Source organism: Mobula birostris, chromosome 26, assembly GCF_030028105.1.
Source record: "Mobula birostris isolate sMobBir1 chromosome 26, sMobBir1.hap1, whole genome shotgun sequence".
Taxonomy (NCBI): domain Eukaryota; kingdom Metazoa; phylum Chordata; class Chondrichthyes; order Myliobatiformes; family Myliobatidae; genus Mobula; species Mobula birostris.
In genome coordinates this window covers 1513804-1540882 of record NC_092395.1, presented here as the reverse complement: position 1 = coordinate 1540882, position 27079 = coordinate 1513804, and the positions used below count along the sequence as shown (strand labels likewise).

At 43.4% G+C, this 27079-nt stretch overlaps 2 protein-coding genes across 7 annotated transcripts in view; both read left to right on the top strand.

Moving 5' to 3' along the window:
* The window catches only part of armc6 (armadillo repeat containing 6), a 48540-nt gene that overhangs the window by 19107 nt on the left and 2354 nt on the right, over positions 1-27079 (top strand). For 2 of the 6 annotated variants that reach the window (XM_072244457.1, XM_072244462.1), the window contains exons 4-8: positions 3252-3858; positions 5638-5783; positions 13673-13804; positions 18091-18228; positions 19221-19434. In XM_072244457.1, coding sequence (XP_072100558.1) covers positions 3252-3858; positions 5638-5783; positions 13673-13804; positions 18091-18228; positions 19221-19433 — 1236 coding nt within the window. In that variant the 3' untranslated portion in view covers position 19434. Of the gene's footprint in view, positions 1-3251; positions 3859-5637; positions 5784-13672; positions 13805-18090; positions 18229-19220; positions 19435-27079 lie in introns of those variants that run through there. The other 4 variants (XM_072244461.1, XM_072244460.1, XM_072244459.1 and 1 more) reach the window with 3 other exon arrangements.
* The window catches only part of slc25a42 (solute carrier family 25 member 42), a 91020-nt gene continuing 83592 nt past the window's right edge, over positions 19652-27079 (top strand). Inside the window, exon 1 of the mRNA XM_072244465.1 lies at positions 19652-19741. The gene's annotated coding sequence lies outside the window, so the exon portion shown is untranslated. The remainder of the gene's footprint in view (positions 19742-27079) is intronic.

The following is a 27079-nucleotide window of genomic DNA, read 5'->3' as shown; positions in this document are numbered from 1 at the left end:
ATGGCTAAAGAAATTCCTCCTTATCTCCATTTTAAAAGACGCCCCTTTATTCTGAGACAGTCTTCTCTGGTCCTAGACTCTCCTACCGTAGGAAACATTCTCTCCGCGTCCACTCTATCAAGCCCTTTCACCATTTGATAGGTTTCAATTCAGTCACCTCTCATTTTTCTGAATTCTAGTGAATACAGGCCCAGAGTCATCAGGCACTCTTCATATGGCAATACATTCAATCCTGGAATCATTTTTGTGAACCGTATTTGAATCCTCTCCAGTGTCTGCACATCCCTTCTAAGATAAGGGGCTGAAAACTGCCCACAATGAGGTGTCACTAGTGCTTTAAGAAGCCTCAACATTACATCCTTACTTTTATATTCTAGTCCTCTCGCAATGAATATTAACATTGTATTTGCCTTCCTCACCACCTACTCAACCTATAAGATTAACTTTTAGGGAATCTTGCATGAGGATTCCCAAATCGTTTTGCATCTCAGATTTTTGAATTTTCTACGCTTTGAATAGTCTACCCATTCATTTCTTCTACTGAAGTGCATGACCATACACTTTCCAACGCTGTATTCCATCTGCCATTTCTTTGCCCATTCTCCTAATCTGTCTAAGTCCTTCTGTAGCCTCTCTACTTCCCCACAACTACCTGTTCCTTCAACTTTGTATTGTCCACAAACTTGGCCACACAGACTTTTCATTAACTTGATCTTCCCCTCCAGTTACTCATCCATTGTCAGACTCTGCTCTGCCTCAGAGTTTCCAGGGTCAAACCAAGCTCCTCTTGATTTTAAACTCGTGTATGTGTGTGTGTGTGTGTGTGTGTTATACACACACATGACTTCTGCACAGTAGAGTCATAGAGAAATACAACACAGAAGTGGGCCCTTCAGCCCATCTAGTCTATGCTAAAATCATGGACTGTAGTAATTTTATATATTGCACTGACTGTTGCTGTAAAACAAAAACAAATTTCATGATCAATGTGAGTGATGATAAACCTGATTCTGATATGGGTCTGTTGTGGACTGAGAGCGCAAAGGAGGCAGGAGGAGGAGAATCATGGTTGGGAAAAGGGGAAAGGAAAAGAGAGGGAGTGGAAAGCACCAGAAAGACATGCTGTAATGAACAATAAGCCAATTGTTTGGAATCGAATGACCTTGCCTGGTGTCTCAGGGCTGGGTGTGTCTGTACCCATGCCACCCTCACTCCTGGCACTCCTTCTTTACCACCTGTCTGCAGTGCTGGAAAGTGTCAGTAACATGTCCCGTTCATGGACTGTTTGTCCCACTCCCATTGTGGAGGAGGCTATGTAGCATCCATGCCAGGACCAGCATACTCAAAAGCAGTTACTTTACCCAAGTAGTAAATCTGATCAACACTTCCACCCACTAACCCACCTCTACATTCGCAACCACTGCTGCTTTATCATTTCCTGCCGGTTACCTGATGTACAGACATTCCTCTACCTAGTGCCATTTTCTGGACATACGATCAATCTATGTGTATAAGCTGTTTTATGTATTTATATTTATTGTGTTTTTTGTGTTGCATTGGATCCAGAGTAACAGTCATTTCGTTCTCTGGAAATTACATTAAACAGTCTTGAATCTTGAGTCCTGAAATGTATACAGTGCTTTGAGGTGCTTGAATAGAACATAAAACACTATTTGATTGCATATTCATTTGCACATTGACACCATCATCCTTTGTGTTTTCCATAAAAAGCTGAAGGCATTGGGGATTATAGAATTCCTTTCCTAATCATTTCCAACTCTCTGTTATCAGATGTGCCCTAAAGTGATTTTGTTGACTCTTTCCTCTGTCAAATTTTATTGGCAAGTTCTGTGACAAGTTTTTTTAAGATTGGCTTTATTTATTATGTCGAAACGTTGAAACACAGAGTGAAATGCATTCTTTGCGCCAATGACCAGCGCAGTCCAAGGATGTGCTGGGGACAGCCTACAAGTGTCGCCCGGTTTCTGGCACCAACACAGCATGCCCACAGCTTACTGCCTCTCACCTGAACGTCTGTGGAACATGGAAGGAAACCAGAGCTTCTGGAGGAAAGTGGTCATGGGAAGAACAGACAAACTCCCTACAGACAGTGGTGCCAATTGAACCTGGGTTGGTGGCGCCGTCGTATCCGACAATGACAGTGAAACCTGTGCGGGAGAGCTTTGAAAGTGAAAAGGCCATTGCACTGGGGTGGTGCTGCTCTCTCGACGTCCGAAGTCTGGGTCCAGTGGTACAAGTAGTCGTCACAAATGGGGTCTTCCTTATACATGTTGTATGGGAATGTCCAGGGGTTTTTGGTTTGTGGGGGAAGGTCATCAGTACTCACAGGTACAATTACCAATGGACCCCGCTGTACATCTTCTAAGTGATGACTCCCACCTTTCCCTTATGCAGAAAACATGCAAAATCTGGCTGGCTGGCCTGACTGCAGCTAAGAAGATTGTAGTCCAGCGTTGGAAACCTCCCCATGATATTTCAAATACTCACTGGCTTCGGAGCTTTTTGGACACTTCTTACCTGGAACTTTCATCAGCAAGAGTAAATGATGCACGACCAAACACAATCTTAACGTGGACAAATTTGATATCGAACTTAAAAGATCTTTTGTTAAAATAGGAATACTTTGTCTGTGTATGTACTACACAGTTGATTGGTGGAGGGGAGAGGGATGGGGGGAGAGAGGTGAAGGGGGATGGTGTTGAAGGTTGGGGGATGGCTAAAAAAAATAATAAAAAAAACAAATGGGGTCTTCCTTGGTTGACTACTTTTGTGCCTTGCTATGTTTCCACGAAGTATTGCAAAACTGCTTTCTTGGCCATTGGATCGCACTGTAGATCTCATCTGCCCAGTCCACCAGAGCTGACTTCATATTTAGGACAGGCATATCCTGGTCTCACTAGGGTATGAGGCCACCGGCTACCCTCACCTGGTATAGCCCACCTGTCAAAGCAGTGTACCAGCATGTTTCTGCTGTCACAGTACATGCAAACAGCTACTTGGAGCCACAGCTGAGAGCTGAATGTCTGGTGGGGACCAAAGCTGAGTGAGCTGCCCAGGAATGGACATAGCAAGCCGCTTCACCAGAGGTGATACCCTTCCCTGGATACCCCATGCACCCCAGTAACATTACACTAACTGCTGTGCTATTGTGCCATCCCATATTATGATAGTAGTTCTTTATAAGCACAAGTTGTTTCTGAGTTATCAATTGATGGATTGTGTGTTTATAGGTACTGGATGCTCTTCAGAAAGCTCTGGATATGTTGGCTCTCGATGAAATGGAGGAACACCTGACTCATTTTACTGAACAGTGCAGCCTCAATTTTGCTCACCGCCATCTGGCCGCTGAGAAGTCTGCCTACTCCACGGTGCTGTCCTCCTGCAGAACAATGATGTCCGATGGTCAGCGCCTGCTGAAGGGAGTCCAGGCCTTGGCTGCTCTTCTGGACGGTCAGCCGGACCTCCTGGACTTGGAGGGCCAGCACTTGCTCCTGGACATTTTAAAGCAGCATCAGGAGCTGGCCGTTCTGAATGCGGCCACCTTCCGTGCCATCCATCACAGCTGCCTGAAGCACGAGCAGAACCGGCAAGACCTGGTGCAGCGTGGCATGCTGCCACTGCTGACTGGTGCTATCGTCAGGCATGGCACCAGTGCTGACGTGGTCAGAGAGGCGGCTGGTGTCCTGAGGGTCATGACCTATGACGATGACATCCGAGTGCCCTTTGGCCACGCCCATGATCACGCAAAGATGATAGTAATGGAGAACAATGGACTTCGGGTCATCATCGAAGCTGCAAAAGGTTCCGGTACTAATTCACCTGTTGAATCAGAATCAGGTTTAATATCACTGACGAAAGTCGTGAAACTTTTTGTTCTGTGGCAGCAGTATATTGCAATACATAGTAAAAGATTATAAATTAGGAAAGGTATGCAAATTTAGTGCAGAACAGTGATTTAGTATGTTTGAGTTCCTTGTCCATTCAGATGTGCTCAATATCATTTATTTATTATTATTATTTTGTTTTTTTCTTTTATATTTGCACAATTTGTTGTACAACATTAGAGACAAACAACCAATGTGCTAAAGACAACAAACTGGGCAAATACAAAAGAAAAAAAAAAATAAGCAATAAATACCGAGAACATGAGATGAAAGATGAAAGTCTTTGAAAGTGAGTTCATTGGTTGTGGGAACATTTCAATGACGGGCAAGTGAAGTTATCCCCTTTGGTTCAATAGCCTAATGGTTGAGGGGTAATAACTGTTTCTGAACTTGGGCATATGGTTCCTGAGGCTCCTACATCGCTTTCCTTTTGGCAGAATGAGAAGAGAGCTGGCTAGGGGTGTGGGGAGTCCTTGATAATGGATGCTGCTTTTCTACAACAGCGTTCTGTGTAGATGTGCTTAATGGTGTGGAGGACTTTACTGGTGATGGACTAGGCCATATCCACTGCTCTTCGTAGGTTTTTCCATTTAAGGGCATTGGTATTTCTATACCAGGCTGTGCTGCAACCAGTCAATATCTGTCCACTGCACTTCTATAGAATTTTATCCAAAACTTTTAGATGTCATGCCAAATCTTTGCAAACCTCTAAGGAATTAGAACTCCTGCCATTTTTTCCTTTGTAATTGCATTTATGTGCTTGGCCCAGGACAGATCCTCTGAAATGATAACTCCCAAGAATTTAAAGTTGCTGACACTCTCCACCTCTGATTCCTCAGTGAGGACTGGCTCATGGACCTCCGCTTTCCTCCTGAAGTCAATAATTAGTTCCTTGGCTGCCACTGAGTGAGAGGTTGACTTGGCTGCTTTCTTGGAGCATAATGAGCAGTTTTGGGCCCCTTATCTAAGAATGTGCAGCCGTTGGAGAGGGTCCAGAGGATGTTCCTGAGAATGATCCTGGGAATGAAAGGGTTAATGTATGAGGAGCATTTAGTAGCTCTGTGCCTGTACTCGCTGAAGGTTAGAAGATTGGGGGGTGGGGTTGTCATTGCAACATATTGAAAGGCCTAGATAGAGTGGTTGTAGAGAGGATGTTTCCTTTAGTGGGGGAGTCTAGGACCAGAGGGCACAGCCTCAGAATAGAAGGATGTCCACTTAGAACAGAGATGAGGAAGAATTTCCTTAGCCAGAGTGTGATGGATCAGTGGAATTCATTGCCGAGGATGGCTGTGGAGCCCAAGACATTGAGTATAATTAAAGCGGTGGTTGATAGGTTCCTGATTATTAAGGGCATCAAAGGTTACTGGGAGAAGGCAAAAGAATGGGACTTGAGAGGGATAATAAGTCAGTGTTGATGGAATGACGGAACAGACTCGATGGACGGAATGGCCTAATTATGTTCCTATGTCTTGTTGTACCCACATCCACTATCCAGCTCAAGATTCATATAAGCCAAGGATCTTTCTCCTCATACAACTAGGTATCATCCCCATACAGTATATTTACTAACAGTGTCTGTAACTGAGTTTCAGTTAGCATGTAATAGTGGCAAACTTTGAGAGCTAGATGTGCCCAAATTAGTTAGCCTGCATACTTGTATTACAACAATGCATTGATTGTAAAGCACAGTGAAAGATGTTTTATTATTGCAATTATCTTCTCTCCAATGCAGCTTTCACAGAAAACCCCACCGTCCTCAGTGAGCTGTGCTGCACCCTGTCGCGTCTTGCTGTCAGGAATGAGTTCTGCCAAGACATTGTGGATCTGGGAGGTCTGAACTTCATGGTTGCTCTGCTGGCCGACTGTATCGAACATCGGGTGTGTAACCCCTTCTTCATTTCCACCACTGATAGATACATCGGGTGTGTAGCTGCACCTTCATTTCCACCACTGTATCGAACATCGGGTGTGTAACCCCTTCTTCATTTCCACCACTGATAGATACATCGGGTGTGTAACCCCTCCTTCACTTCCACCACCGCTAGATACATCGGGTGTGTAACCCCTCCTTTATTTCCACCACTGCTCGATACATCGGGTGTGTAACCCCTCCTTCATTTCCACCCTCCTTCATTTCCACCACCGCTAGATACATCGGGTGTGTAACCCCTCCTTCATTTCCACCACCGCTAGATACATCGGGTGTGTAACCCCTCCTTCATTTCCACCACTGCTCGATACATCGGGTGTGTAACCCCTCCTTCATTTCCACCACCGCTAGATTAGAGGGTCTCAGAATTAAGCAGGGGTTCAGTAGGGTAGATATAGAGAGGATGTTTCTGTTTGTCGAGTTGTCCAAAGCCAGGGGCCTTAAATTGGAACTGGTATGGGTTTATTATTGTCACACATACCGTGATACAGTGAAAACCTTGTCTTGTGTACAGTTCAGACAGATCAAATCATTACACTGTGCACCGAGGTAGAGCAAGATAAAACAATAGCAATGTAGAATAAAAATGTACAAAGTTCAAAGTATGTTTATTATCAAAGTATGTACAGTATACTGTATACATCCTTGAGATTTGTCTTGTTGCAGGCAGCCACAAAAGAAAGAAACACAATAGAACCCATTTTAAAAAAACGCCACACAGCAAAGCCCATCAAACACCCAATGTGTGGGGTGAAAAGAGAACAAATTGTGCAAGCAATAAAAAAGTAAACAAATAGCACACAGAGCATTAATGGCAGAGTCCACAGTCACAGAGCCAGTTCAGCGCTGAGGTGAGAGCTGATATTTACAGGCCATGGCTACAGAGTCAGCTCAGCACTGAAGTGAGTAAACCCTGTGGAGTAGTGAGCTGAACACCATTTGCACAGCCGACAAATAAACTTAAATCTTGAATTTTGAGCTATTGGAAAAACGTGGGTAAATGATAAAGTGCAAGGTCATAATGAGGTAGATCATGAGGACAAGAGGCCCAGTCAATAGTCTTATAAAAGTGCTGTAGAGGTGATCCTTGAACCTGGTAATGTGTACTTTCATGCTTTTGTGTCTTCTGCCCAGTGGGAGAGGGGAGAAGAGAGAATGCCCAGGGTTGGCATTTACAGCAGTCACTGATTAGATGAATTAGGAGTTGGGAGTTTTTTTTAACACAGTAGATTCTAGTGATTTGGGACACATCAGGACTAGTACATTTTGGCCCAATCAAGTGGCTGCTCCAATCAGCCAAAGTGTCATGAAACTAGTTAGAGGTATAAAGAAGACTAACTGAGAAACAAATTATGTATTTACATGAAAGACAGAACAAATTGGAACATTACTAATAGTACTACAGTACTACAAAAATGTATTAGTTTGTAATAGTTATTAACAGAGGAATTTATCCAGTGTACACTGCTGTAATCAATTAAATGTGTAGCAATTCTCCCAAGCACTAGAAATCTGGTTGACAGTGGTCTCAGCAGACCTTATGAGCTGTGCCCATATCGGTGAAGGAAGGGCATTCAGACTTTCGTATTTATTGTTTATTGAGATACAGTGCTGAATAGGCCCTTCTGGTCCTTCGAGCCGCTCCACCAGCAACCCTCGATTTAACCCTAGCCTAAAATCACAGGACAATTAAACTGTACCTCTTTGGACTGTGGGAGGAAACCCACTCCATGCAGATGACATCGGAGTTGAACGCCAAACTCCGAGCTGTAATGGTGTCATGCTAATCACTACATTACCGTGGTGTGCTTTCTAGCATGCAATGTAGTAATCTGATTAATTTTACACAATATTCATATCTAAACGCAATTAAAATTTAATTAACAAATATCCCAAGCACATCATGAGAGAGTGACGTGGAGGGGATTGGAAGTTCTATTCAAAGAAAGGTGTTAATGAAGACCTACGAAGGTAAAGGAAAGCAGTAAAAATTATTTTCGCAGACCGTAGGTGTAGAGGTCTTCTTGGGCCCATCACCACTACTGGGCATTGAGTGCCGAAAACAGCTTGCCAGAATTTTGTGATCTGAGCCAGTCTTTCACGTTGCCCCCAGGTGTAACCCATCTTCAAAGATTATTCCTTTCCCAGGGATGAGGTCTTTGCATCTTCTGTTGGCGTTTCTGAGCTCTGGGTTTTTACGGGATTGGGTTGCTAGCCCAATGCACAACCCTCCTCCTTTCCCATCTGGGCTTGTCCATGGTGGAGTGAGTGTAGAGATCTGGCAACTGGAAATACTTCTGGTGCTGGAGTGGGAGGAAAGGAAAGGTGGCTGGACAGCATTTGGAAAAGCGGCTGGTGTTGAGAAGAAAATGAACCAAAAACTTGAGGTTCGCACTTTGAGGAAAAGGAAGGTGTAAGTGGTGGGAAACTTTGGATGGGACGAGTTGTGATTCTGTGCCTAGAACCAGTCAGTTGACCAATTCCTCGTTTGACCAGACGACGATAGGTCAGAAGCATAATTAGACTACTCAGCCCATTGAGTCTGTTCCTGCATTCTATCATGGCTGATTTATTGTCTCTCTCAACCCTATTCTCCATGACCAAGACCAGCAAGTTGAGAGCACTGTCTATGGCTGATGCTGAATTAGCATAAGACGTACGAGCAGAATTAGGCCATTTTGGCCCATTGAGTCTGCTCCACCATTCAATCATGGCTGATCCTTTATTTTCCCAACTCTCCGGCCTTCTCCCCGTAACCTTTGATGCTGTGGCCAATCAAGAACCTATCAATCACCGCCTTAAATACGCTCAACGTCCTGGCCTCCACAGCTGCCTGTGGTAACAAACTCCACAAATTCACCACCCTCTGGCTAAAGAAATTTCCCCGCATTTCTGTTTTAAATGGATGCCCCTCTATCTGAGGCTGTGCTCTCTTGTTCTAGACACCCCTACCATGGGAAACATCCTTCCCACATCTACACTGTATCAGTCTTTCAACATTCGAAAGGTTTCAATGAGATTCCCCCCATCCTTCTGAATTCCAGCGAGTACAGACCCAGAGCCATCAAACACTCCTCGTATGGTAACCCTCATTCCTGGAATCATCCTTGTGAACGTCCTCTGAACCTTCTCCAATGCCAGCACATCTTTTCTTAGATCAGGAGCCGAAAACTGTTCACAATACTCAAGGTGAGGCCTCACCAGTGCCTTATAAAGCCTCAGCATCACATCCCTGCTCTTGTATTCTAGACCTCTTGAAATTAATGGTAGCATTATGTTGCACACTTGGACACAAAAGGGACTTCCAGGCATGCAGAAGTTTAAAATAACGTCTTTATTTTCCTTTTTGGAAATACCGGACTACAGCGCATCGGCTTTCCATGCATGCTGCCGGGCTGTCTCCGTCTACTCCATCACGTGCGCACTCCCGTGCCCCCCAGGACCCCTCAGCTGCCCCAAGTGCTTGTATAAGCTTTGCCCCTCTTAACCATCAACCAACCCACTAAAATATTACCGTTGCTAGTGCAACTGAACATTAATCAAATTGTGAATGAACAAAATAACAACCCAAAGCAATAAAAATAATACGAATATAATATAAGAAAATTAGGGGGGTATCCAATGTCCATTAATATGCTCCACATTACTATGGGTCCCACACTTACATTTGCCTTCCTCACCACCAACTCAACCTGCAAGTTAACCTTTTGGGTGTTCTGCACAAGGACTCCCAAGTCCCTTTGCATCTCAGATTTTTGGATTTTTTCCACATTTAACAAAATGTCTGCACATTTATTTCTTCTACCAAAGTGCATGACCATGCATTTTCCAACATCGCATTTCATTTGCTACTTTCTTGCCCATTCTCCTAATTTGTCTAATTCCTTCTGCAGCCTTCCTGTTTCCTCAACACCACCTGCCCCTCTTCCAACCTTTGTATCACCTGCAAGCTTGGCAACAAAGCTATCTATTCCATCATCTAACTCATTGATATACAGCATAAAAAGAAGCGATCCCAACACTGACCCCTGCAGAACACCACTAGTCACTGGCAGCCAACCAGTAAAGGATCCTTTTATTCCCACTCGCTGCCATCTACCAATCAGCCAGTGCTCGAACTTCGCCGATAACTTTCCTGTAGTACCATGAGCTCTTAACCTGGTAAGCAGCCTCATGTGTGGCACCTTGTCAAGGGCCTTTTGAAAGTCCAAATATACAACATCCACTGCATCCCCTTTATCTATCCTACTTGTAATCTCCTCAAAGAATTCCAACAGGTTCATCAGGCAGGATTTTCCCTTAAGGAAACCATGCTGACTTTGTTCTATTATTATTACTGTTTATTATTTATGGTGCAACTGTAACGAAAACCATTTTCCCCTGGGATCAATAAAGTATGACTATGACTATGACTATCTTGTTCTATGTCACCAAGTACTCCATAAACTCACCCTTAACAATTGACTTGAACATCTCCCCAACCACTGAAGTCAGGCTAACTGGTCTATAATTTCCTTTCTGCTGCCTTCTTAAAGAGTGGAGTGACATTTGCAATTTTCCAGTCCTCTGGAACCATAGAAACATAGAAAACCTACAGCACAATACAGGCCCTTCGGCCCACAGAGTTGTGCCGAACATGTCCCTACCTTAGAAATTACTAGATTTACCTATAGCCCTCTATTTTACTAAGCTCCATGTACCTATCCAAAAGTCTCTTAAAAGACCCTGTCGTATCCGCCTCCACCACCCGTTGCCGGCAGCCCATTCCACACACTCACCACTCTCTGAGTTAAAAAACTTACCCCAGACATCTCCTCTGTACCTACTCCCCAGCACCTTAAACCTGTGTCCTCTTGTGGCAGCCATTTCAGCCCTGGGAAAAAGCCTCTGATTATCCACACAATCAATGCCTCTCATCATCTTATACACCTCTATCAGGTCATCTCTCATCCTCCGTCGCTCCAAGGAGAAAAGGCTTAGTTCACTCAACCCATTCTCATAAGGCATGCTCCCCAATCCAGGCAACAACCTTGTAAAATCTCCTCTGCACCCTTTCTATGGCTTCCACATCCTTCCTGTAGTGAGGCGACCAGAAATGAGCACAGTACTCCAAATGGGGTCTGAATAGGGTCCTATACAGCTACAACATTACCTCTTGGAACCATGCCAGAGTCCAATGATTCTTAAGAGATTATTACGAATGCCTCCACAATATCTACCGCTACCTCTTTCAGAATCCTAGGGTGCAGTTCATCTGGTTCAAGTGACTTATGTATCTTTAGGTCTTTCAACTTTTTGAACACTCTTTCCCTTGTAATAGTAACTGCACTCATTTCTCTTCCCTCACACCTTTCAACAGCTGGCACACTACTAGTGTCTACCACTGTGACGACTGATGGAAGATACTCACTTAGTTCATCTGCCATCTCCTTGTCCCCGTTATTTCTCTAGCCTCATTTTCTAGCGGTCCTATATCCACTTTCATCTCTCATTTTTTATATATTTGAAAAAGCTTTTTCTATCTACCTTGATATTGTTTGATAGCTTGCTTTGATATTTCATCTTTCCCTCCTAATGATCCTTTTAGTTTTCTGTAGCTTTTAAAAAGCTTCCCGATCTTCTATCTTCCCGCTAATTTTTGCTTTGTTGTATGCCCTCTCTTTTGCTTTTACTTTTTGCTTTGAATTTCCTTTTTTTTTTTTACAGACTCCCTAGATTTATTTAAAATACAATTCTCACACCTAAAAATAACATTATGAAACCTTTGTACAAATGAATTTCATGTCATCATTACAAATTGTGAATTTATACTTGGGCAGTGATATGAGGGATCTCAGACATAAATATTGACTGTTTGTTCCCATCTATGTATGCTGCCTAACTTGCTGAGTTCCTCCAGCAGTTTGTGTGTTACCAAAGAGTCGTTCTCCCATTGAACACTTCTCTCAAACAAACTTCTGAACAATTGGCTAACCTATATCCTACAGTCTCCACTACTACCCTCAATATCTGCAAAGTAAAGACTATTTGTGGCTGAATTAAAGCCGTAAGACCACAGGACCACAAGTCATAGGAGCAGAATTATGCCATTTGGCCTATCAAGTCAGCTCCATCATTCCATCATGATTGAGTTCTTAATCATCTCAACCCCATTCTCCTGCCTTCTCCCAATAAAATTTGACTATTCAAGAAGCTATCAACCTCGGCTTTAAATATACTCAATGACTTGACTTCCATAGCTATATGTGGCAATGAATTCCACAGATTCACTCTCTGGCTAAAGAAATTACTCCTCATTTCTGTTCTAAAGGGATACCCTTGTATTCTGAAGCTATACCCTCTAGTTCTAGGCTCTCCCACTATTGGAAACATCCTGTCCACGTCCACTGTATCTAGGCTTTTCAATATTCGGTATTAATTAACAAAAATAAGAGAGAGATGTGAGTGGATATAGAACTGCGAGAAAATGAGGCTGGAGAACCCCATCTGTTACTTATTTTCATACACACATTCTCTCTCTCTCTCCTTTTTCTCCCTCTGTCCCTCTGAATATACTCCTTGCCCATCCTCTGGGTCCCCCCCCCCCCCTTGTCTTTCTTCCCGGACCTCCTGTCCCATGATCCTCTTGTATCCCTTTTGCCTATCACCTGTCCAGCTCTTGGCTCCATCCTTCCCCCTCCTGTCTTCTCCTATCATTTTGGATCTCCCCCTCCCCCTCCAACTTTCTTTTTTTTAAATTTTATTTTTATTTGGATAAGGAATTCACAAATATCATGTACTTTTTGACACATATAACCTTTTCCATTTTTTTATATGTATAAAACTATAATTATTTATACATTCTTAAGTACACATTGAGATGATATAAAAGGAAATTAGACACTTAAATAGATAATTATGTACTGTGGTAATTCTAATCTATTAGGCTAAGTAATGGTATTAGTTGTTAAGAAAAATGGTAATAATAGTTTCCATATAACTCTTCTGGACCATTTCCACTGGTCCAAAATGTTGTATATAAGCCTATGTAACAACCATTGTAGGTGTTTATATCCTAATTTGTTCATGCTTGCTCCTGCCCGCAGACATAATTATCCAATCCCTATGTACTTATTTACTTAATTTTTCCATTTTTTATCCCTTTCCCAAATCTTTCCCTTTACTTGTGTTAATTCTCTATTTGCTTTGAATTTCCATTTGTACTATTTTAACATTTAAGTATTTATTTGTTTTCGGAATACATCTATTCTGCACCTTTCTCATTTTCCCCAGAAACTCACGACATTGCTGCTCTGTTGTCATCCCTCCCTGCATCTCCTTCCAGTTTAGTTTGGACCAGCCCTCTCTCATACCACTGTAATTTCCTTTACTGCACTGAAATACTGCTACATCAGACTTCACTTTCTCCCTGTCAAATTTCAAGTTGAACTGAATCATATTGTGATCACTGCCTCCGAAGGGTTCCTTTACCTTAAGTTCCCTAACTGCCTCCGGTTCATTACATAACACCCAATTCAGTATAGCTGGCTGATCTTCTAGTAGATTAGCTGGGAAGCTGCTTAACCTTTTGTGCCTCTGGAGGGAGTTCCTGTTCAGACTGTGCTGGCATGTCTGCAGTTGGTAAATCTGTCTGGCCATGTGCAAATATACTGGCCCTGCTTTTTTTGTTTCATTTTATTTAACTGCTACACTATCATGGCACCCCTAAGACACTGTGTGCTCATGCTGGCTACCATAGTAACCTCTGTCCGAATGAGACCTGCAGCACTGTGGCAGAAATGGCAATGACTGATTTTGTTTTTTCCTTCCTGTTTCTCTGTCCCCCCACAAACTGTAGGAGCTGGTTAGGCAGGTGCTGGGTGCATTTCGAGCTATCGCAGGTAATGACGAGGTTAAGGATGCGATCGTCAATGCTGGAGGAACAGACCTGATTATGTTGGCGATGAACCGTCACATGGGAAGTCCGCAGGTACAGTGCTTTTACAGTGGAAGTTTGGGGGGTTGTAGCAGGGGAAGCAAGCCCAGGTTCTCTTCTACTAAGATTTTGAGGGGGTATGGAGATTAATTTCTCACAATTATTCTAGCATTTATATAATAATCTTCCAAATCTCTCACAGTGTTGAACGACCACTTGGCCATGCTAAGCCCAGGCTAATCTTATCGATGTGGCATAGTCATTGAGTTGTACAGCACGAAAACAAACCCTTCAGCCCAATTCATCCATGCTGACCATATTGACTTCAGTTGGGTCTGTTTGCCTGCATTTCCTCTAAACATTTCCTGTCCGTGTTCCTGTCTAAGTGTCTTTTAGATGTTGTAATTGTACCCTCCCCCTGCAGCTCATTGTCTTCCCACCACCCTCTGTGTGAAGAAGTTGCCCCTTGGGTCCCCTTTAAATCTTTCCCCTCTCACCTTTAATCTGTGCCCTGTTCTTCATTTCCCAACTCTATGTCTTCCACCTATCTTCTTCTTCTACTGGGGCATGGGCTTCTGACAGTAGCTTGCCAGAGTCCTCTGTCCTGGGCCAGTCTTTCACATTGTCTCCAGGTTCTTGTTGTATCCTTCCTCTCCCAGGATTGAGGTCTTTGGAGCTTCTGTTGGTGTTTCTGTAGCACTGGGTTTTTACAGAATAGGATTGCTAGCCCCATGCCCAACTCTCCTCCTTTCACAGCCGGGTTTGAGACCATCCATGGCAGAGTTCAACCTTTCTAAGCTCGTCATGATTTTATCACAACTCGGTAAGATCACCCCTCAGTCTTGTATGCTCCAAGAAATAAAGTCCTACAGAGGCATGGCTTAACTTTTTAGCTTATCTCGCACTTTTCAAAGACAGGTCAGAGTCATCGAAAATTACAGCACAAAAACAGACTTCAGCCCATCCATTCAGTTCCAAACCATTCAAGTTGCCTAGTCCCATTTTCTTGCATCTGGACCATTGCTCTTCATAGCCTTCCCTTCCATGTACCTATCCAAACTTCTCTCAAACATTGAAATCGAAATTGCATTCACCACTTGCACTGGCAGCTCATTCAGGTTCTCACCAGACACTGAAGAAGTTTCTCCTCATGTTACCTTTAAACATTTAATCTTTCATCCTTAACCCATTGAGTGCAGTCTAACTCAACCTCAGTGGAAAAAGCATGCACAATCAGAATCAGGTTTATTATCACCGCATGTGCCTTAATGACTATCACCCAGTAGCACTCACATCGACAGTGATGAAATGCTTTGAGAGATTGGTCATGACTAGACTGAACTGCCTCAGCAAGGACCTGGACCCATTGTAATTTGCCTGTTGCCACAATAGGTCAATGGCAGATGCAATCTCAATGGCTCTCCACATGGCTTTAGACCACCTGGATAACACAAACACCTACGTCAGGATGCCTTTCATTGACTATAACTCAGCATTTAATACCATCATTCGCACAATCCTGATTGATAAGTTGCAGAACCTGGGCCTCTGTACTTCCCTCTGCAATTGGATCCTCGACTTCCTAACTGGAAGACCACAATCTGTGTGGATTGGTGATAACATCTCCTCCTTACTGATGATCAACACTGGCGCACCTCGGGTGTGTGCTTAGCCCACTGCTCTACTCTCTCTCTACATGTGACTGTGTGGCTAGGCATAGCCCAAATACCATCTATAAATTTGCTGATGTTATAACCATTGTTGTTAGAATCTCAGGTGGTGACGAGAGGGCATACAAGAGTGAGATATGCCAACTAGTGGAGTGGTGCCGCAGCAACAACCTGGCACTCAACGTCAGTAAGATGAAAGAGCTGATTGTGGACTTCAGGAAGAGTAAGATGAAGGAACACATGCCAATCCTCCTAGAGGGATCAGAAGTGGAGAGAGTGAGCAGTTTCAAGTTCCTGGGTGTCAAGATCTCTGAGGATCTAACCTGGTCCAACGTATCGATGTAGTTATAAAGAAGGCAAGACAGTGGCTATACTTCATTAGGAATTTGAAGAGATTTGGCATGTCAACAAATACACTCGAAGACTTCTATAGATGTACCGTGGAGAGCATTCTGACAAACTGCATCACTGTCTGGCATGGGTGGGGGAGGGGGGTGGGGGGCAAGGGACTACTGCACAGGACCAAAAGAGGCTGCAGAGGATTGTAAATCTAGTCAGCTCCACCTTGGGCACTAGCCTACAAAGTACCCAGGACATCTTCAGGGACCGGTGTCTCAGAAAGGCAGCATCAATTATTAAGGACCTCCAGCACCCGGGGCAAGCCCTTTTCTCACTGTTAACATCAGGTAGGAGGTACAGAAGCCTGAAGGCACACACTCAGCGATTCAGGAACAGCTTCTTCCCCTCTGCCATCCGATTCCTAAATGGAGATTGAATCTTTGGACACTACCTCACTTTTTTTTTAACATACAGTATTTCTGTTTTTGCACGTGGTTTAAAATCTGTTCAATATACAAATTGATTTACTTTTTTTTTTCCTCTTCTATATTATGTATTGCATTGAACTGCTGCTGCTAAGTTAACAAATTTCATGTTACATGCCAGTGATAATAAACCTGATTCTGATGTTTCCTGAAATTCATTAACTTAGCAGCAGCAGTTCAATGCAATGCATAATATAGAAGAATAAATAAATAAGCATTTTTCTCTATCTGTACCTATCTATGATGTTAAAACTTGTCTCGCAATAAACAGAATTATTATCTGTCACAGTTAATGTCAGATTTCCTCCAGTGAAAGTTCAGTTCAAGGAACAACCCACTGGGGTTTCTTATGTTAACATGAGCTTACCCTCTGTGAACAGTGGGTGGCAGTAATGAGCTATGTTGAAATTTCATCTTTCTTTACTCCTGTGGAATCAGCAAATTCAGGCAAAACTTTAAACTTTTTAGATTTTTTAACATTAAATTGCATATTTTGTATATCAAGATTTACAAAACCTTAATTAGCAATATCACTTCATACTCCAAATGGCCAATTCACTGCTTCAGGATTCCAAGAAATTAAAGATGATCTTTTATTTGTTACTTGTACATTGAAAGATTGAAACATACAGTGAAATGTGTCATTTGCGTCAGTGGCTAACACAGCCGCAGATGTGCTGGGAGCAGCCATACTTCTATTGCCAACATAGTATGCCCACAGCTTACTAACCCTGACATGTAGGTCTTGGTGGAATGTGGGAGGAAAGCCATGTAGTCATGGGAAGAATGTATAACATCCTTGCAGTCAGCGGCGGGAATTGAATCCTGATTGCTGGCACTGTAATAATGTTACACTAATGGCTATATTACTGTGCCATTTCCGTTAATACTCCATTATTATCAACTGTGACATTCCTCATTAGTCTTTGACATTTCTCCATGGTCTATGAATTCACTTTCACATTGCTCTTATGGCCTGTGTCTCTGCTCCCTCAGACTGGAGAGGACACTGGCTGCTGTGTAAGCGGATTGATCTTGGAGTTTGTTAAAGGGTTGGCACTACATTGTGGGTCAAGGGGCCTGTACTGGTTTGAAGTGGTCTATATTCTAATCCTGGACTGCATGTTATGGGCTATACAGTTTAATAAGTAATTTCTGAAGATGCTGAGGTTGAAAGGTATTTGCACGCCACCACAGAAACTTTCCTAGGATTATATACACTGTAGAAACATCTAGAATTACCATTGTACCAACAATCTCCACCACTCTCACCTTCCTCGGTAGCTACGTAATGTTTTTCAAATTAATTTGCTTTCCTTGCTGGTATCACCGTCAGTTGGTAATTAATTCCAATTTACAACCCTCACCTGATTTTCCTTAAAAGCCAAACATCTTTTCTAATGAAGACCAGCATAGTGACATTGCTGGTGGAGTTGTACTTCACCATTCGAGCCAAACAGTTTCAATCCTGATCTCTTCTGCTTTCTCTGTGGATTTTGCATGTTTTCCGTGACTGCATCAGTTCTCTGCTGTTGCTCCAGTTTCTTCCCACATCCCAAATGCATATGGGTTGTTGGGCTGTTATCTGTTGTCCCTGGTGTGGGTGTGAGGTCTCTGGTTTGGCTGTCCCTGGTATGGATATGGGGTCCCTGGTATGGGTGAAAGGTCTCTGATATCGGCTGTCCCTGGTATCTGATATCAATCATCCCTGGTATGGATTGTTCCGTGTGCTGATTTGGAAAGTTGGAAGGAGCAGGATCTGAGTTGAAATCCATGCTGTGGCTGGCGTTGCTACCATGGCAAAGGAGATGAGATCCAGTCACCACTCTTTCCTCTCTTCCTACAGGTGTGTGAGCAGGGCTGCGCAGCCTTGAGCATGCTTGCCCTGCGGAAGCCGGAGAATTGCCGGGTGATCATGGAGGCTGGGGGTGCGTTTCTGACACTGCAGGCGATGAAATCCCACCTGGCTGAAGTGAACGTGCAGGTGAGGCCTGAGGTTGTTTAATGTCATTTCCAGTACACAAGTGTAAGAACAAAATAATTGTTACTCCAGATACAATGCAGCACAAAAAAACACAATAAATTAAGAATAGAATAATAGTTAAAAAACACAATATATTGTAAATACTTTATATAGCGTATACACATATATTGATTTTAGGTCCATGAAAGTGATGCTAGGCACAGGAGTGTCTGTCCATAAGGTGACTGACAGGAAATGATAAAGTAGTGGTGGTTGGGGGTGTGGAGGGGTGGGTTAGTGGGTGGAGGTGTTGATCAGTCTTACTGCTTGGGGAAAGTAACTTTTTTTGAGTCTGGTGGGCCTGGTGTGGATGCTATGTAGCCTCCTTCCTGATGAGGGAATGAAAGGATGTTGGTGATTAGTGGGGGAATGTAATTGGGAGGTGTGAGATTTAAGGCGTGGATAATGGAGTAGGAGAGCATTATAAATACAAAAGATTCTGGATATCCAGAGCAACACACAGAAATGCTGAAGGAACTCAGCAGGTCAGGCAGCATCTACGGAGAGGAATAGAACCATAGAACCATACAGCATTACAGCACAGAAATAGGCCTTTTGGCCCTTCTTGGCTGTGCCGAACCATTTTTCTGCCTAGTCCCACTGACCTGCACCTGGACCATATCCCTCCATACACCTCTCATCCATGTACCTGTCCAAGTTTTTCTTAAATGTTAAAACTGAGCCTGCATTTACCACTTCATCTGGCAGCTCAACTTTTCAGTTCTGATGATGGGTCTTAGCCCAAAGCGTTGACAGTTTATTCCCGTCCATAGATGGTGCTTGACTTGCTGATTTCCCCAGCATTTTCTGTATTTTATTGGGAGAATATTGTTGGGGGTGTTTGATGCTGGCATTGGAGAGAATGGGGCTGTTGAATGCACATTCTGCAGGAGGGGTAGGACGACTCCATTCCGGGAGCAGCATCGAGACTGACCAACCTGTCCTCTTCGCAGAAGCAGGCTTGCATGCTGCTGCGGAACCTGGTGGCACGGAAACCTGACTTTTCACAGTCGATCCTTGAGTTGGGAGCAGAGGTGCTGATACGACAGGCCAAGGCCACGCACCAGGACTGTGAGGACCTGGCCAAAGCTGCCCTGAGAGACCTCGGCTGCAACTTGGAGCTTCGGGAGCTCTGGACAGGACAGAAAGGCGACATCTCCCGTTAATCTCTCCCAGAGATCACACTGGAATCGGCCAAGACATTAACCCCCTCGGCTCAGATATTCATTGCTGGTTTATCCAGTGCTTCTCACTGACCATCTGAGATGTGATTTGAGTTAAACTGGGGCATCTCTGGGGTGATTGCATCATTACAATGAGTTAAAATTTGAACAGTCTCCACTCCCCTACATCCCCTTACCCTCGACTCCACTGAAGAGAGGCAGAGAGATAGAAGGACACACGACGAGGAGGCATTTCACCCAACAATTTCTACTGAGAGTTAACAGATCTGAACGTTCCCTCAGTGCGGCAGGTAATATAGTTTGGATATTCCATTGTTCTGTGACCCACCTGCACTGTGCTGTCCATGGAGGTACAGTAGCAGAGTGGAAAACGTTTCAAGATAACTTCCTTCCACATGTGTCTATTAAAGCTTTTAACACCGTACTTAAGAGTTTCTCTCTTGCAGTCACCTAACACCTTAGAATCAGAGCTACCCACACCAAGTGCTGGAGGAACTCATCAGGCTGGGCAGCATCTATGGAAAAGAGTACAGTCGATGTTTAAGGCCGACACCCTTCAGTATTTTGTGTGTGTTGCTTGTATTTCCAGCACCTGCAGATTTTCTCTTGTGTGTGACCATAGAATCAGAATCAATTTTAATATCACTGGCATATGTCATTAGTTTCAAAGTAAATCTGCAAAGAGATAGGTCTGGGTTCTAAATTGGAGAAAGGTAAATTTTGATGGTATCAGAAATGATCAGGGAAGTGTGGATTGAGACAGGATGTTTTCTGGCAAAGACGTACTTAATAAGTGGGAGGCCTTCAAAAGTGAAATTTTGAGAGTACAAAGCTTGTATGTGCCTATCAGAATAAAAGGTAAACATAACACGTGTAGAGGAACTTGGTTTTCAAGAGATATTGAGTCCCTGGTTAAGAGAAAAAAGGAAGTGTATAGCCAAGAGGAACAAATGAGGTGCTTATAGAGTAGAAGAAATGAAAGAGAGCACTTAAGAAAGAAATCAAGAAGGCTAAAAGAAGGCATGAAGTTGCTCTAGTGGAAAAGGTGAAGGGGAATCGTAAGGGGTTCTACAGGTATGTTGAGAGCAAAAGGATTGTTAGGGGCAAAATTGGTTCTCTGGAAGACCAGAATGGTAATCCATGTGTGGAGCCAAAACAGATGGGTAAGATCTTAAATGCATTCTCAGGCTCGATTAACTCACCTTCGTTTACTGCCGTCTGCCCCGCCAAAAGGTGTAATCATGTTTGTGTGGAAACCCACAATGTAACATATCAGACAGTACACAATATGCGATTAAATGATTACACTTTATAATTCTTACTTTGGCTATGTGGTTAGTAGAGAAACAGAATATAAAGAAAAAGGCACCACTTTTAATAAAATAGTTCGTGCACATTAAATTGTTGGAGCTCACGCAACAGGTATTCCTCCACTAAACAACCTCTGCCGAAAACGCCGCCGACACTCGGACCCTCGGATTCCCGTCTCCACCATCCGGTAGTCTGCCCGCTCTCCACACACGTCCTTCCTCTCATTCCTCCTCAACCGAAAACCCTGCGAGAAACCCCACGCTCAGACATACAAGAAAGAATGACATGTCTCGCATTGGTTAGCCACCCGTTATCAAACATCGCTGCCCTAAAAAACCATTACCTCAGCAGCTAACATTACAGAGAAGCCATTACATTTACATCTGTATTTACTTGGGTGATGGGTACAGAGTCAATAGAAGTAAGGCTAAGCAGCATCAATTTCATGAACACTGTATAGATTGCAGAGGAGGAGGAGGTGTTTGCTACACTGAGGCAAATCAGGGTGGACCTGACAAGGTATTCCCTCGGACCCTACGGGAGGCAAGTGAAGGAATTGCCGGGGCCCTAGCAGAAATATTTAAAACATTCTTGGCAGCAGGAGAGGTACCAGAGGGTTGGAGGATAGCCAATGTTATTCCGCTGTTTAAAAAAGGCTCGAAACAGAAACCAGGAAATTATAGGCCGGTGGGTCTGACATCAGTTGTAGGAAAGTTATTGGAGGGTATTCTAAAGGATCAGATATATAAGTGTTTTGATAGTACTGGACAGATTAAGAGTAGCAAGCATGGCTTTGTGCGTGGTAGGTCGTGTCTGTCCAATCAATATAGAGTTTATTGAGGAAGTTACCAGGAAAGTGGATGAAGGCAAAACAGTGTATGTTGTCTACATGGGCTTTAGCAAGGCGTTTGACAAGGTCCCGCATGGGAGACTGCTGAGGAAGGTTCAGTCGCTCAGCATTCAAGATGAGGTGGTAAATTGGATTAGACACTGGCTTTGTGGGAGAAGCCAGAGGGTTGCCTGTCTGACTGGAGGCCTGTGACGAGTGGCTTGCCACAGGGATCGATGCAGGATCCTTTGTTTGTTATTTATTTCAGTGATCTGGATGATAAAGTAGTTAACTGGATCAGCAAATTTGCAGATGGCACCAAGATTGGGGGTGTAGTGGACAGTGAGAAAGACTATCACGGCTTGCAGAGGGACTTGGACCAGCTGGAAAAATGGGCTGAATAGTTAGTGACAGGTGGAATTTATTGCAGACAGGACGAACACAGTAAACGGTAGGGCACTGAGGAGTGTGGTGAAACAAAGGGATCTCGGAATACAGGTACATAAATTGTGGGACTACAATGAGAGGTCATGGCTTGAGTGTATAAGGTGAGAAATTTATGGGGAACATGAGGGGAAACTTCTTCACTCAGAGGGTCGTGAGTGTGAAATGAGCTGCCAGCACAAGTGGTCCATGCGAGCTCGATTTCAACGTATAAGAGAAGTTTGGATAGGTACGTGGATGGTAGGGGTATGGAGGGCTTTGGTCCCTGTGCAGGTCATTGGGAGTAGGCGGTTTAAATGGTTCCAGCATGGACTAGATGGGCCAAAGGGCCTGTTTCTGTGCTGTATTTCACTATGACTCTGTTGTTTTTGCAGCAGCAGTGCATTGCAATACATAATAAAAAAACAAATTACATTAAGTATATCAAAAAGAATTTAAATGAGTGGTGCAAAAAGTGAGGAAAGAAAAGTGGTGAGATAGCGTGTATGGGATCATTGTCTATTCAGAAATCTGTCAGAGAGCAAGCTGTTCCTAGAATATTGAGTGCGTGTCTTCAGGCTCCTGTGCCGCCTCCTTGATGGTAGCAATGAGAACAGAGGTGATGGCATCTTTAATGATGGGTGCCACCCTTTTCAGGCATTGCCTTTTGAAGGTGTCGATGCTGGGGAGGCTAGTGCCCATCATGGAGCTGGCCGAGTTTACAACTTTCTGCAGCCTTTTCTGATCCTGTGCAGTGGCCCCTCCATATCAGACAGTAATGTAACCAGTTAGAATGCTCTCCACAGTACATCTGTTGAAATTTGTGAGAGTCTTTGGGGACATACCTGGTCTCCTCAGTTGCCTAATGAAGTATATCCACTATCATGCCTGGCATTAAACTTGCCAGCTGATAGGTACCAGTCCCTTTTTCCTAGCCTGCCGCCACTGTGCACAGACTGATCGCTATGTGATCCTGTTTGCTGGTCTGTGAAGTGCTTTGGAGATTTTAATGTTAATTGTAGTGATTCGGGCTGTTGGTTAATGTTACAGAATCAGGGATTTAAAGAAAGATCAGTTTTCTTTGTCACATGTACGGTGAAATGTTTTGTGTCAACAGTGTACACCATCTGAGCATGTGCTGGGAGCCACCCACAAGTGTTGCCACACATCCAGCGTCAATACAACTTACTAACCCTATATGTCTTTGGAATATAGGAGGAAACCCACTCCTTGCTGACAACGATAGGAATCGAACAGCATTCACTGGCATTATACTAATGTCTTTGACCACCATGTCTTAACCTGTCCATGATGCCAATATAAACTCATCTGGAGGCTATGAGTTCCTCCAGCATTTTGTGTGCGTTTCTTCGGATTTCCAGCATCTGTGGAATCTCTTATGTTTAAATTAACCCCACTTACCTGCACATGGCCCATATCCCTCCATTCCCTGCCTGTTTACATGCTTTCCTTAAATACCTCTTAAATATCGCTCTCATATTTGCTTCCACCACCTCCCACGGCAGAATGTTTCAGGCATCCACCAATCTGTGTTTTTAAAAACAATCTTCCCCCTTAACATCTCCCTTAAATGTTCCTCCTGTACCTTCCTTGAACATTCCCCACCCATGTAAAACCTCTGCTCTCCAATATTTGACATTTCCATCCAAAAAAGAGCATTGTGCCATAAGACTTGGGAGCAGAATTAGGCTATTCCGCCCATCAAGTCTGCTCCGCCATTCCATCATGGCTGACTTAACCCTCTCAACCCCCTTCCCCTGCCTTTTCCCTATCCTGTAACCTTTGAAGCTCTGACTAATCAAGAATCTATCGATATCTGCTTTAAATACACCCTCTGGCTAAAGACATTCCTCATCATCTCTATTCTAAATTGGTGTCCTTTTATGCTGAGGCTGTGCCCCTGGTCCTAGACTCCTCCACTAGGAGAAACATCCTTTCCATGTCTATGTTGGTGCGGCCTTTCAATATTCGACAGGTTTCAATGAGATCTTCTCTTCATTCTTCTAAACTCCAGTGAGTACAGGCTCAGAGACATCAAACGCTCCTCATATGTTAACCTTTTAATTCCTGGAATCATTCTTGTCAGCCTTCTCCAATGACTCTTATAATCTTATGTGCTTCTGTCAGGTGACTCTGCATCATCAACACTCCAGATACAGTTGCAAGAAAAAGTTTGTGAACCCTTTGCAATTACTTGGTTTTCTGCATTAATTATGCATAAAATATGGTCTGATTTCAACTAAGTCACAATAATAGACAAACACAATCTGCAACTAATACCACACAAACAATTGTGCTACTTCTCGTTAATACTGAGTACGCCAATTAAACAATCACAGTCTAGGTTCAAAAAGTATGTGAACCTCTAGGGTAATGTCTTCTACAGGAGCTATTTGGAGTCAGGTGTTCTACTGAATGACAATAGACAATAGACAGTAGGTGCAGGAGTAGGCCATTCAGCCCTTTGAGCCAGCACCACCATTCACTGTGATCATGGCTGATCATCCACAATCATACCCTTTTCCTGCCTTCTCCCCATATCCCTTCACTCTGCTATCTTTAAGAGCTCTATCTAACTCTTTCTTGAAAGAATCCAGAGAATTGGCCTGACGAAGGGTCTCGGCCCGAAACATCAACTGTACCTCTTCCTAGAGATGCTGCCTGGCCTGCTGTGTTCACCAGCAACTTTTATGTGTGTTGCTTGAAATTCCAGCATCTGCAGATTTCCTCGTGTTTGCGTCTTTTCAAGGAAGATCTGTTTACATGCATCATGCCTCGATCAAAACAAAGAACCTTAGAAGAAGAATTGTAGAGATGCATGAAGCTGGAAAAGGCTACAAAAGCATTTCTAAAGACCTGAGTGTTCATCAGTCCATGGTAAGAGAAATTGTCTACAAATGGAGGAAACTCCGTACTGTTGCTACTCTCCTTGGAGTGGGCATCCTGCCAAGATAACACTAAGAACACAATGTGCAATGCTGAAGGACTTAAAAAGAACCCAAGGGTAACAGCAGAAGACCTGCATTAATCTCTAGAACTTGCTAAAGTCTCTGTTCATGTGTCCGTATAAGCAAAACACGGAATAAGAATGGTTTTCTTGTTAGGACACCATGGAAGAAACCACTGATGTCCAAAAAAAATTACTACATGTCTTAAGTTTGCAAAAGACCACCTGGATGCTCCACATTTTTCTGGGATAATGTTCTGTGGACAGATGAGATTAAAGATGAACGTTTTGGCAGAAATGCACACTGCTATGTTTGGAGGAAAAAGGACACTGCACGCTAACACCAAAACCTCATCCCAACTGTGAAGCATGGTGGAAGAAACATTATAGTTTGGGGCTGCTTTGCTGCCTCAGAGCCTGGAGAACTTGCAGTTGTTAGAGAACAATGAATTCAAAATTCTATCAGACATTTTACAGGAGAATGTCAGGGTAGCAGTCCATCACCATAAGTTTAATAGAACCTGGATGTTGCAACAAGACAATAACCTGAAACACAAGAGTTAACAACAGAATGGTTTAAAAAGAAGAAAATCCATGTTTTGGAAAGGCCAATTCAGGGCGCAGACCTTAATCTAATTGAGGTGCTGTGGCATGACCTGAATAGGGCTGTTCATGCAACGTATCCCAGGACTGCTGATGAACTGAAACAGTTTTGTATGGAGGAATGGCCTAAAATTCCCTCTTGGTGTTGTACAAGTCTGATCAGCAGCTACAGGGGATGTTTGATGGAGGTTATTCCTGCTACAGGAGTTGCTACCAGCGATGTATGGGGTGTCCAGAGAGGGGTTGCACCTCCGCCCTGCTCTGCCCAGGGACAGTTCATACACCTTTGGTCCCCACCTGCCACCCAGCTGTCACCTGTGGTTCCATTTGACGGACAACCAAAATGCCAGTTATTAAACACAAGGGTTCCTACTTTTTCCAGCCTGGGCTGTGAATTATTAAACAAAAAATATATGAAAAGTACAATTGTTTGTGTGTTATTAGTTTAGGCAGATTGTGTTTGTCTACTATTGTGACGAAGATTAAGATTAACCACACTTTGAGTGATTAGTGCAGAAAACCAGGTAATTGCAAAAGGTTCACAAACTTTTTCTCACAACTGTAAATCAATCCGTGCTCATCCAACCTCTCCTTGTAGCTCATCCTAGGGAAATCTCTTCTGCACTCTCTCCAAAGCCTCCACACCCATCCCATCCCGTAATGGGGCAACCAGCACTGCACAAGTGTGGTCTGAGCTGCAGACACGGGGAAATACAGATGCTGGAATCTGCATGGCAGAGGAACTTGGTGGATCTACGGGGTAGGAGAATTGTCAATGTTTCGGGTAGAAGCTGTGCATCAGGACTGAGAAATGAGATAGCCGGTATAAAGAGAAGGGGTAGTGATGGGACTGGATACCTTCTCTGGTACCATTCCTCAACTCTTTCAAAATTCAAAGATTGTTTAATACAGGGGTTCCCATCCTTTTGTATGATGTGGATGCCTACCATTAACCGAGGGGTCCATGGACCCCAAGTTGGGAACCCCTTGTTCAATGTCATTTCTAGTACACAGGTGTAAAGGAGAACAAAATAATTGTTACTCTGGATCTGATGAAGCACAAAAAAACACTATAAGATAAAGAAAACAATAATAATAAAAAACACAATAAATATAGCTACCTAAGATAGCTTATATACATTGATTTATGTCCATAAATTGACACTAATCATAGAAGTGTCTGTACATAAGATAACTGACAGGAAATGATAAAGTAGTGTTGGTTGGAGGTGTAGTGGGTGGATTAGTGGGTGGAAGTGTTGATCAGCCTTACTGCTTGGGGAGAGAGACTATTTTTGACTGAGGTGGTCCTGGCGTGAATGCTATGCAGTCGCCTCCCTGATGGGAATGGGACAGACAGTCCATGAGCAGAGTGGATGGGGTCCTTCATGATGCATTATTCAACCTTGCTCTTACATCTTTTTGTCTTTTATTTTCATGTTTGTTTTTATTTTTAATTGATTTTCGTGGTTGTACCTTGACCCATTGTAAAGT